This window comes from Gracilinanus agilis, chromosome 1 (genome assembly GCF_016433145.1).
Source record: "Gracilinanus agilis isolate LMUSP501 chromosome 1, AgileGrace, whole genome shotgun sequence".
Classification (NCBI taxonomy): Eukaryota; Metazoa; Chordata; class Mammalia; order Didelphimorphia; family Didelphidae; genus Gracilinanus; species Gracilinanus agilis.
In genome coordinates, this window is record NC_058130.1 from 310,789,040 (window position 1) to 310,801,729 (window position 12,690).

General features: G+C 37.5%; 1 protein-coding gene across 1 annotated transcript in view; it reads left to right on the forward strand.

Moving 5' to 3' along the window:
• The first annotated feature begins 2,342 nt into the window (after positions 1 to 2,342).
• PCSK1 (proprotein convertase subtilisin/kexin type 1) overlaps positions 2,343 to 12,690 on the forward strand; it is a 49,877-nt gene continuing 39,529 nt past the window's right edge. Inside the window, exons 1-2 of the mRNA XM_044657644.1 lie at positions 2,343 to 2,522; positions 5,987 to 6,091. Of these exons, the coding sequence (XP_044513579.1) occupies positions 2,343 to 2,522; positions 5,987 to 6,091 (285 nt within the window). The remainder of the gene's footprint in view (positions 2,523 to 5,986; positions 6,092 to 12,690) is intronic.

A 12,690-nucleotide genomic window follows, 5' to 3' on the forward strand; every position in this document is an offset into this window, starting at 1 on the left:
AGGGCTAAGCAATTGGAATTAAGTGACTTATCTAGGTCACACAGCTAAGAAGTGTCTGAGGTCAAATTTGAATCCAGAACCTCTAATCTCTAGTCCTAGCTCTCAATCCACTAAGCCACTTATCTGCCCCCAACTCCATTTTTAGGTAGCAATAAAAACAAACAAAAAGTATTCTTGTACTGTAACATATAATATTACTATTGGAGTCTTGCCTAATATTGATAAAATTTAACTCCTGGGGTTACTAAGGCCTCTCCCTCACATTAAAAGAGCCCATCTGATGTGACTGAAACATGTGAAAAGAAGGTATACAAAACTGCTACAGTTATATGGTTGCGCAAAGAAGATGGTCATTGCTGATTAGTCAAGCTAGGAAAAAAGATGTTTGCAAATTCATCCAAAATTCTAAAATCTGTATTTCTAGGGCAAGTATTAGCATCAAGTATTACATGACTAACTCAATTAGATTTCTAATTTGCAATTTATGTATTTTGTAAACATGTTACTTTACATGCTTGCATATATTGATGTGATTTTTTTAAACAATTAGTTTTTACCATTTTATATTATTCAAGTAGGTATTTTTAGAAATTGATACTAGCAACTGTATAAAATAGGTGATGTTCCACCTGAGCAAGAAGGAAATGAGGTATATGCAATCATAAAATAACTTCATTGAGGACTAAGGGTTAATTATATATTTTTGTCTGCTTACCTGTACATACGTCTTTCTATCCTCTCTTTTTCTTCCCATTTACCTCCTTTCCCCCCCCCTTCCCTTCATTCCTTTTTTTTACTTTTTCCTCTTCTCTACTCAACTAGAGCGCCACCCATAGGCTGTTAGAAGTTCAAATCCCTCCTCTTTAGTACAGCAGGCTAAAAAAAATGCTTTTCTTTCCTTTGCAGTTTTACTCCACAGAGGAGATTACATGAACCTCACTTAGAGTTATGAATTTGTCAACACTCCCACATCTCCTAAGAAGTGGATATTGGATGTAGGTCTCTGGCCAAAAAAAAAAAAAAAAAAAAAAAAGGTAAGGGTGGGGTGGAGGGGGAAGATTGAGCTTCCTTGACACTGGGACGCTGTCCAGCTTCTAGTGCTGAAATTTAGAATCCGTGATTTCCCTTAATCCTGTGCATAATAGGGTGGGAAACAGAATCCGATTCCTGCCTCTTTGGGTTTGATTTAGAAAGTCTATTAGTCTTTTAATTTAGGATCAATTTTTTCCATTATGAAAAGTAGTTATAACTAGGAGCTTTACTTTAAAACAGCATCTAAGTAAAGGAGCCTACAAAAGTGTGCGAAAGTGAGTTTGTGTTCTCCTAAGGGGAATTACTAAATTTATGATCTCTTTTTTTCCCCAGAGGACAAAAGACAAGAATGTCCGGGACCTTTTCCCCACTCTCCGTTTCAGCCTTGAGAAAAGGAAGCTCTTTCAGATAGCCTGTGAAACTCAGATATTAATTTGCATTTGTTTTTAAAGGCTCAGATATTATAATTGACAACATATTCAAGATCATGCATGATGCTTGTAATAAAGTTGTGTGGTTTATTTGGGAGGGACGGGAATAAAATGGAAGGAAATAAAGCACAAAACCAAAACTGGCATGTTTGAAAACCTGATAGTTAAAAAAAAGACAACACATTGCTGTCACCCCTTTTCTGAAATGGGGCTGTGTTAAGAAGATGTTTGACTTTTAAGAGAGATAATTTTCCATCCCCAAGCTTGTATTTTCAAAGGATTCTCAACTCTACAATAGGCTTTTGTGATTTCTGGAAGATACTTGCAGAGATCAAGTCTCCAAGGAATATAATAAAAATAACAAATCAAACCTATCCTGCAATCACGAATGCCTCTAACTGGTCGATACTTACGGTACTCAAATGGGGCATTTTACTCTGATAGATGTACATTCTTTTCATGGCAAGATAGCTATACGAATAGAAAAGGCAGCCGCCTTCACAGAGCCAAGCAAAAGGTTTCACGATTTGTCTTAACTCCCCCCTGCCTTATTTTGACCGCTTCCCTACCCCGCCGGGAATACCATCAAGATCTTAGTCCAGGTAGATCTGACGTCAAGAGATGGCTTTCGTCGATTTGACGTGTAAACACTCATTTCCATTCCGGCTCCGGAGGGTTGGAGCTCCATTCAGCCCAGAGACAGAGGCGCTGTGCTGTGCGCTCGCTAGAAAGCTCCTACTTCTGCACTTCCTATCCGTTAGCATAGCAACGAGAAGCAAGAAGTGATCCAACAGCGTCTGAGTCTTGAAAGACTGATTTCTTGTTTGTCTTTCTCCTATATTTGCTTCTCTTCTCTCCTATTCCCTTCGTGTGTGTGCAATGGATGTGAGATATTGGTCTCTGCAGTATATTGCTTTTGCTCTCTATTTCTGCTGGTGGGCAATGTACAGTGTTAGAGCAGAGAAACAGTTCGTTAATGAATGGGCAGCGGAGATACCCGGGGGTCTAAATTCAGCCAGAGAGATAGCAGAGGAGCTGGGTTACGACCTTCTCGGACAGGTAAGCTTGCACTTCACAAGTTACTTTCTGGTGCTCTGGGTAGGTGTAGTGTCCGTATGTTTCATCCAAGTGGGATCTGCCAATTCTGCCAATCTTCTTGTCATCGTGTTCACACTGAATGGGGTTTGCTCTGCCTGACTTAGCCCTTTCTCTGTGCGGGCTGTTAGCATGCATGCATTATTTGCCGTTTCTATGGGTGCGACCCGGCAGAAGCATGTTAGTGCAGCTGGGTGCTATTCTCTTTCCCACTCCCTGCCTACTTTTAGATCGAAATCCGTCTCAGTGCGGTTTGTAAGTGACATCTCTCCCCCTTTGCCTTGGGGATTCCCAGTACACCCAGACTCCCGGGACCCATGGGGCAGGACTCCCGACGCACGCAGTTCCTAGAGCCTTGACCCAGTCTGCGTCAGGAGCAGCTGGCTGCTTCCTTCTTTTCAATATGGCAGCGTCATAAGCAAGGCAGGCCTCGATGGTATAGTCTAGCTGTCTGGACAGCTGCAAGGGGGCATGCCAAAGCTATCTGGGCAGAACTCAACCTGAGACTCATTGAATCCCAAAAAAGCCCAGAGGGTACAGAAATTGCTGGGAACTGTCTGAGAGCCTAGTACCAAACTCGGGGACCGCCCCCAGGTTCCAGGCCCCGCCCTGCCCACCTTTTCTGGTTGTACAAATATTTCACAGAGAAACTTGCTCTAGGCTCTCAACTTTTCCTTCTTTGGCGCCCACCCCCACGGGCTCCAAACTGCTTGACTTTGGGGAAGGGATGAATTAACCTTCGCGTCCTTTTGCCAAGTGCGTAAACACCGTGGCCAGGGGTCTCTCTCCCTGAGAAAAAGTGGGGTTCAAGATCACTGAAATAAGTGATGAATAGGAGAACCGGGGGTAAGTGTTCATCTGCCAAGATCAGTAACAAATTATTCTCTTTCCTAAATTAAAATCCCCGCTCGCTGCCTGGGAAGTTACTGTAAGTAGGGGTAAGGAAGTAGGTGGAGCAGAGGACGAAGGAGTTATACTCCCCCTCTTCGTTTTCTTCCCCTGTTTTCTTCTTTTCTTTCTTTCCTTTTCTTTCTTTCTTTTTTTTTTTTTTGGCGCGTTTTTTTCTGAGGTCATGTTCGTGACACTACTGTAGCTACAGCTGAGTAACTGGATTTACGTTTCCGTGTCATTGCTAATTCTATCCACCGAATCCGCTGAGGAGTGGAACCATCAAGTAAAATCTTTTAGAATTCCCAGTCCCTAAATAAAGAGTGACTAAAGGAAGAAAATAATAAGCTGAGGATAATATTTAAGGTCTCAGAGCCTAATATTCCTTTTCCTTCACATCCTTTCCTAAGACTCCTTTCTCTGGTAGAGCTACAATTCAATGCAACAATACTTATTAAGCTCTCCCAAGTGCCAGGCATTGTGCTGTAGGGAGGGATACTAAAATGAAAAATGATAGTCCTTATTCTGAAAAAGTGTAGATTCTAGTATGGAATGATAAGGCATGTATACAGAGAAGTAGGATACAGAGCATCATGGCTTAATGTGAGTAGGGATAAGGAACAAGATTTTTTTTGTGTAGTGGTGATTTCATTGGTGTAGGAAACTCCCAACGAGGAATACAGATTATCAGCTGTTCTACAACTTGTATGTAGTCTTAGAAAATTGCCTGGAGGCCCAGAGGCATTAAGTGACTTACCCAGAGTCAAACAAATGAACAGCAGTCTACTGGAACATGAGAATGGGGAAGGACTGAATGTAATCATCTCATGACTTGATGCTAGGGTTTTGTTTTTTTCTGACTCTAAATCTGTTTCTAATATGAAAAAAGTCATATGATAACCGATTTCAAACAAGCAACTATTAATTACCCACATATTACACAAGGCATTGTTGTAGGACCTGGATGTCTGACTTAGGATTTGAAAAAAAGGTCCTTCTGGCTACAAGCCCAAAGATCTATTCATTACCTCACATTGCCCTCACATGGTTGCTGTCCTCAAGGTGTTTACAATCTTATGTTTAGCTAGTATTTTTTTTTAGCAGAAGAAATCAAGTAAGTGTTCCTCTTAGAATTTCCTTTGTGGGGAGAGTTGCCACTTAGCAGTGGTTAAAATAACTCAATTATTTGCATATACTTTTCCCCCTATAGAATTTCTCAGTGACATATTTATTGTTATACTTTAAGCCACAGTTTTCCTCTCATGATTTCTTAAACCATCTCTTCCCATTGACCTAGATAGCCATTAACAGTAATTTACTATTCAATGTGGTCAAGAGTGTATGCAAAAGCAGAGGTAGGATAGAAGGAGTCACCAGTAAGTGATCTTCACTTTCGGTTATTAAGGATCCACTCTTTGTCGGCCACTGTCCCAAATGCCTAGCATTTATCTCAGTGCCCAGGACAATTCCTTTACAGAGTTGGCATTTAATAAATATTTGTTGAATAAAATACTTGTAATGGAGGATCAATGGGATTAAACGCACTGAAAAGAAGAAATAACAAAGCATTTGCTATGAAGATTATTTTTCCCAAGGCATTTGTAGTGACTAAAGATAACTCTTCCAATAAAAGCATAACTCTTTCCAATGAAAGATAATGCTTCCTATGATAGCAATGTTCAGCATTGGAAAGCATAATGATTGTGACTCAAATGTATCTACCTATGACTATGACTATGACAATTGTACAAATAATCAGTATTTCTTTCATAACACTGACTATTTAAATAGTACCCAAGAAGAGAAAACATTTATATTTGCTCTGAATTATATTGAATTCATTAAATATTTATTGAATCTTTTCTATGTGTCTAACACTGTGGGAGGCAATATCATGAAAATTTACTGCCTCTAAATGGAAGCCAACCTTTTCCCATTAATATAGAATGAACCAAAATGTTCCACAACTGAGACCCTTTGTATTCAGCTATGTTGAAGGGTGAACATCTGTTCTGTGACATAGTGGAATAAGTACTTTCAGCCAGGAAAACCCAGATTCAAATGCCACCTCAGACATGTAGCAGTCATGTAAACCTGAGCAAGCCACCTCAACCTTTCTATTCAGATGCAAAATGAGGGATTCAACATCTATGGCCTCTAAGGTTTCTTTCTTAATTCCAGTGCCTTCCCTTTGTTGATTATCTTCACTTTATCCTGTCCATATCTTATTTGTACATAGTTATCTCTCTTTTGTCTCCCCTAATAAAGTATGAGCTCTTGGTGAGCAGGGACAATATTTGTATCCTTTCTGCGTGTCCCCAGTATTTATTACAATGCCTGATACGTAGTAGGTATTTAATAAAAGTTTATCCACTAAATGACTTCCAGCTCTGACCCTATGGAGAGGCCAATCCTAATTTAAAATTCTAGGGATAGTCTAAGTCATCCTTTGTAATTCAGTTGAAATTACTTGTGTTTGTCAGATAAATGATTCTTTGAGAAACATATTTTTTTCCTTTTAAATTTCTCTACCTTTATAGATTGGATCACTTGAAAATCACTACTTATTCAGGCATAAAAATCACCCAAGAAGATCTCGAAGAAGTGCCATTCACATCACAAAGAGATTATCTGATGATGACCGGGTAAATTTTTTAATTTCTCTTTGAGCCAATATGTTGACTTATATCACTACTCCTTAATTTTAATGAAACTTAAATAAACTTTTATTCTGATTATTATACTTTTTCTTGCTGTCAATATGTATTTTAACTAAAAATAAAATTGAGTTAATTTGTATGAGATGATAAACATGAATGACTGTTACATATTTACTTTGACACTGAAAATATCTATGATTTTGTTCATGTAGATCCTTCCAAACCAGATCTTAGTCCCTCTGAGACTTGAAAGTTTTTTGAAACTTGATGCAGTACCCAAATGTATCTCTCTATAGATATCCTGATAACAAGCCTCCCTAGCTTTAATTTGCCTGGTCTTTGGATGTCTCAGGACTTTTATTCAAAGCCTTTGCAATTTGGTAATACAGGCCAGAGATTTTTGTTTGTTTTTGCTTTTGACACAGTCTCTAAGAACCCAAGCTTACCTCCATATTCAAGATGAGGCACAGGAATAAGGACTCAATATATTAATCAATCAATATTTACTAAGTGCCTTTTATGTGCCAGGCACTATACTAAGCACTGGAGATACAAAAAGAGGCAAAAGGTAGTCCCTGCTCTCAAGGAGCTTATAATCTGCTGGGGAAGACAACATGAAAACAAATACATTAAAAAAAGGTGGTATGTAGAATAAACAGGGATAATCCACAGAAGGAAGATACTGGAACTAAGAGGAGTTGGGAAAGGCTTCCTGTAGAAGGTAAGATTTTAGTTGAGACTCAAAAGAAACCAAGGTCAGTGGGTGGAGTAGAGAATGAAGGACAGTCAGAGAACATTCTCAGAGCCAAGAGATGGAGTGTCTTGTTCCTAGAAAATCAAAGAAGCCAGTCACACTGGATTGAAGAGTACATGTAAGGGAATAAAGTGTAAGAAGACTGGAAAGGCAGTATGGGGTTCGGTTATAAAGGCTTTGAATGCCAAACGGAGCATTTTGAATTTGATCTTGGAGTCAATAGGAAGCCACTGGAGTTTATTGAACAGGGAGATGGCATAATTGGACTTGTACTTTAAGAGATGCTCATATATATATATATATATATATATATATATATATATATATATGTGTGTGTGTGTGTGTGTGTGTGTGTGTGTACATACACATACACACAGTGTCCTAAAAGCATTAGCTTAAAATTATATATGTATATGTGTTTGTATATACATTTATAAATATTAAAATGTTTTATATACATTTAATGGAGGAAAATATATTGTATATGATATAATTATTTAATTATATAGACAAAATATATTATTCATTATTACATCACATATTATCTTTCTCCACTAATGTCTTATTTGTATGTCTAGGGTTTATGGAGGTTGGGTGTCAGGGAGGACTAGCACCTCTTATATGAGGGTTTGCTGAGATCATTTTAGGGCTGCCAATTCATCTTTGGTGTCTACCTATCACCCAGTCTCTTCTGTGGCTCCAAGAAGCTATAGCATGCATATGAGCCACATCCTGGTAAAAAACAAGGCAAAACCAAGTTGAAGATAATTAATAGGACTCAAACTCATTGGTGAATTAGGAGATGAACTTATCCAAGCAAGTGAAGACTTTGTGAAATGGATGGATGAGAAAATTTTATTCTGAGGATTGCAAAGGGAGCTAAAGGAGATGGTATGGAGCTTGGTCAGACACCAAAGATCCCAAGGTTCATCCTGGGCCCCCACTGCATCTAGGGCCATCTTGGCTTTTTGCCTTGCCACTGGATTTAGATGACTGGAAGAGAGACACTGATGATTTTGTGCAACTCTCTCTGCTTCACTAAAATCCAATTTACATGCAAATCTCTTGACCTATAATGTCATTGATTCTCTTTGAAAATGAATGAGGAACAACATTTTAACATCTTATCTCAAATAAGATACTTATTATATAAACATACCTTAAAATACATAACTATGAATATCCCATTAGACCATGATAATAGATTTTATTTACATGGAAGTTTGCAAAAATCTTTTCCTATAGCAACCTTCTGAGGTAAGTAAAGACCCATTTTGCAGACAAAGAACTTGGTTCTCAAAGAGCTTAAAGATTTATCTAAAGATGAATAGTTAGTAAGTGGCAAAACCAGCATTCCAGCCCTGGTCTCCTAGCTCTAAATCCATTGGTCCTTCCATTATTTTTCAGCCAGGTTCTAGTATAAATTTAATTGACCAGTGGTTTTAAAGGACAACCTACAAGGCTAACATATATACATATGTATGCACATATACTTGAGTATAAGTGTATATTTATACACATGCACAAAGTGTCCCAAAAGTCTTACTAGTGTTTTAGCTATTAAATATTATTTCAACAGCTATTAAAATAGTTTTGTTATTATTCTTATTAAAACGACTGTTTTAAATTATTAAAACTTTAAATTGCATTAAAACTTTTAGGACACTATACATTGTATATTATGTACAAACATAGACTAACATACACAAATACATAATCAGATGTATTTGTTTTTGAGGAATATTTGATCGTAAATGCCATTAAATGTATATAATACTCTACATCTGAACCATAGTTCTTTCCATGCTGGGTACATTGTGCCTGTTTGCTTATTAGCAATTGTAGCTCTCTTGCTCTATGATATGCCACTATTTGTGGCTATTTTCTTTATGGGCTATATATGAGATATCCTGCCTTTGATTGATACTTGCCATTGGAGCTATTTGCTGTTATTACTTTTCAGCATGGTTAGAACATTCATTCTGTTCATCATAAAAGATATGACTGTCAAGAAAATACACTTTTGGTTACCCAGAGTGAAGTATCATGGACCACATAATCTCTCCAGAGACATTCCTCAGTATATTTTTGTTTCCATTTATGACAAACTTAATATATAAAAAACTAAATTCTCTGAATTTTGTTTTCTGTGCCTTCAATCTTTCTCTGTTATTAAAAATAATGGCATTCTTTCCTTTTCCAACCTTGAGCCCCCGTAACAACTTTGGATTCACTTTTGGTAACATTCTTTCTTTTGCCTCAATCTGTTGCCAAATCCAACAGAATTCTATTTCTACAATGTCTTTCTTCTGATCCTTTCCATACATTTCCATAGAACCACCCTTGGTCTAGGCTTAATCATCTCTTGCCTAAACTATTGCAATAGTTTTTTGGCCCATCTCCCTATCAATAATTTTTAATCCTAACTAGATAGCACTCCCCAAATTGTAATCCTCATATTTCATGTTTATTTGGATGTTCCCTTGATCAATATCCTACAGTGGCTCCAGAAAAAAATCTAAATTCCTCAGAAGCCTTCATGTTCTTTTCACTTTCCTTGTATAACTACCTTCATTACCTTTTAGCCCTTGACCAAAATTCCTTGTTCCATTCAAACACATTCTACATAGAAATATATATTGATTTATCTGTGTTCATCTTGTTTTCTCCCCAGTAGAATGTAAGATACTCAAAGGCAAGAACTTCTTTGATAAGTTTTTGTATCTCCAGGGTCTAGTACAATGACTTTCACATAATTGTCATTTAATAAATGCTTTTGAAATGAGTAAATGACTCCTTCTCTGTACCCTCTAAACATGAACAACAGAGAATGCATTAATGCTAGGTATGGTGGTGCATTCTTGTAATTCTCGCTACCAGGGAAGCTGAGGCTGGTGACTTAGAAGTTTTGAGCTATAGTCAGCTAAACTGATTGTGTGTTTGAATTAAGTCCAACACCAATAGAATGGGTCTCTGAGAATGGGTAGGGATGTGTGTGCACCAGGCTTCTTGAGGAAGAATCAGATCTGAAACTGAGAAGGTCAAAGTCTCAGGCTGACAAATAGTGCATTTGGGCCAGGGAGTGGCCACTTTACTTCTATCATGGACAAGATAGGGAGACCCAACCTCAAAAAAAAGAGCATTGATTATGACATCTGACAAGCTGGCTACCTCAATGATTGTCAAACTTAGGGGCTTTCAGGTTCTTCCTCCTAACCATGACAATCCTCCTTGTCAACTGTAACTGGATGGAAAAAAAACAAGGGAATTTTCTGAATGTGGATAGCATGTGCCTAGTAGACTCATGTAAACTTCAGAAATACCATTTGTAATCAGTATCACTGGATAGACCAATATATAGTGGAATGAATAGTTTGAGAAATAGGAGATGTAGCTTCTAGTCCAATTTCTTCCATTAACTACTTCACCTCTATGTTTTAACTTTCTCCTTTGTAAATTGAAAGGATTGGACAAGATGATCTCCTAAGGTTCCTTCTAGCTTCTACATTCTTTGATACAATGATATTAGTTCTTTATGAAGTAGATAATGCTAGAGTAACTCATGGAAAAAGCAAAGAGATAAGACTTAGACCCAGGTTTGAGTTGCAGCATTTTCACTCACTCTGTGGGCTTAAGTCACATATCTTTTCTGGGTCTTAGTTTGGGTTTTTGGTTTTTTTGTTTGTTTGCTTTTAATCTAAATGAAGGGATTAGACTAAATTATCTTTAGGTTCCCTTCCAGTTCTAACATTCTGTACTCCTGTATCTGACAAACCCAAGAAAATACCTTCACAAGTCCTTTTCCAGTGATATCTTCCTTTTCTCTCCTTAGACCAGACATCTTATTTGCAGGTTGTATATCAGCATACACATAGGGACTTATGTCTAGGATCTGTGGCCAGGCATGTTTGTTTCCTCTGGTTATGTACACATTCTGAAGCTAGACTGGCTTCTATAACTATCATTGGCATAGCTGAACCATCTCCTTCTGCCCCCTTGTCTCAACTCATAAAGGAAAGAGTAATTGCTCAGAATAATTTCTGAATTCTTTTTGAATTCAAAGATTTCATAGAAAAGATCAAATGACCTACTTTTATCCTTAATGTGTTACTCTTCTCTCTCTTGGAACTATTATAGTCTTTGTCCATAGTGGATAGCTATTTACCCTTTAATAAAACCCTAAACTAGATACATTTTATGATAGGAAAAATAATATTTCTATTTTTTCACCATTTTTATTGCTAGCCCTTCCAGATTTTGGAGGTTCCCAATCACCTTATCCAAATTCTATTCATAACAAAATGTTTCCAATTTGCTATATCATGTTCATTCAGATTATGATGAACCTCTAGATGAATGACTTTACTGATAACCAGGCCTCTCAGAATTGGAAATTGAATCTCAGTGATTGTCCCCTTTTTCTTATTCTGGCTGGCATTTGCAAAACTAACTCTGTTTCATTTTAGTGTACTTTGTTTACATTTTTCTCATTTTCATTCAAATTATCCCTTAAAATGAAATGCAATTATGTACTAACTTCCCAAGATTGTACTAGAATACTCTCCAATTGGAAGTGACCCTCTTCTCTAAAGATGAGCACTTGTTCCCTAGCAGCCTGCTTGGAGAAGACTAATTTAAGTGATGGGCAGTCTATTCTAAGCATTGGATGTATTTCAAGCCAACACAACATTGCCTGCAGATACATGCAGTTTAAAAATAATTCATTAGTGAGTAATTTCTAGTTCTTGAATTCCTCCCAATGTTTATAGTAGCTTCACAGTACATTTTCTAATTGAAGCATCAGGAACTCAGTGATTGATTTTTATAGTTTATTTCAGGTTATTTTCCCAATTTCATTTTTAGATTATCTCATATGTTCCCCCAACACACACTTCCACCCCTTAGGTACAACAGAGCTAATATTTTGGGTAGGGAAGAAAAGTCTCTTGACCAAAAAATGGGTCTCATTAACATAATTGTGAGCCTTGTTTGTTAAAAAGGAATGCCTGTTATAAGAAAGAAAACTAAGGCTATTTCCTGTGTGTTATCATTTATTCAAATTTTAGCAGATGACAAACTTAAAATGAGGCAACAGTATGATAGGGCACCCAAGAAAGTAAATGTTATCTTAGGTTTAAGAGAGGATTTATGTTGAAGATTAGGGAAGTTCAGACAGGACCTTTGTATTCCACCTTCATCAAATCAAATTAGAAATGTTAGATCAAGCTCTAGACACAAAGATGTAGGAAGCAGAGTGTCCAGAGGAAGATAATCACTATAAAGAAATGACATCTTAGTATAGATTGAAAGAACAGGGAATGTTGTGCCTGGAAACTTAGGAGGCACAGCATAGAGTTCTTTAACTATTTGAAGGGCTGTTACATGGAAGAGAGAAATACTTTGTCCTACTCATCTGCAAGGGAGAGAACCAAGGGCAAGGAATGGAAATTGTAAAGAGACAAATTTAAGCTTGATGTAAGGAAACACTTCCAAACAATTTATTGTTGTTGTTCAACTGTTTCAGCTATGTCTGACTCAGGACTTCAGTTGGGGTTTTCTTGGCAAAGATCATGGAGTGATTTACCATTTCCTTCTCTAGCTCATTTTACAGATGAGGAAAGTGAGGCAAGTGACTTGTCCAGAGTAACAGAGCTAATGAGTTTTGGAAGCTGGATTTGAACTCATGAATATGTCTTCCTGACACCAAGCCCAGGGCTCTAGCCACTGCACCATCTAGCTGCCCTACAATTAGAATTATCCAAAAGTTGAACAGCCTGCCTTGGGAAATACTGAGTTGCCTCTCAATGGAGGTGTTCAAGCTGAAGCAGGA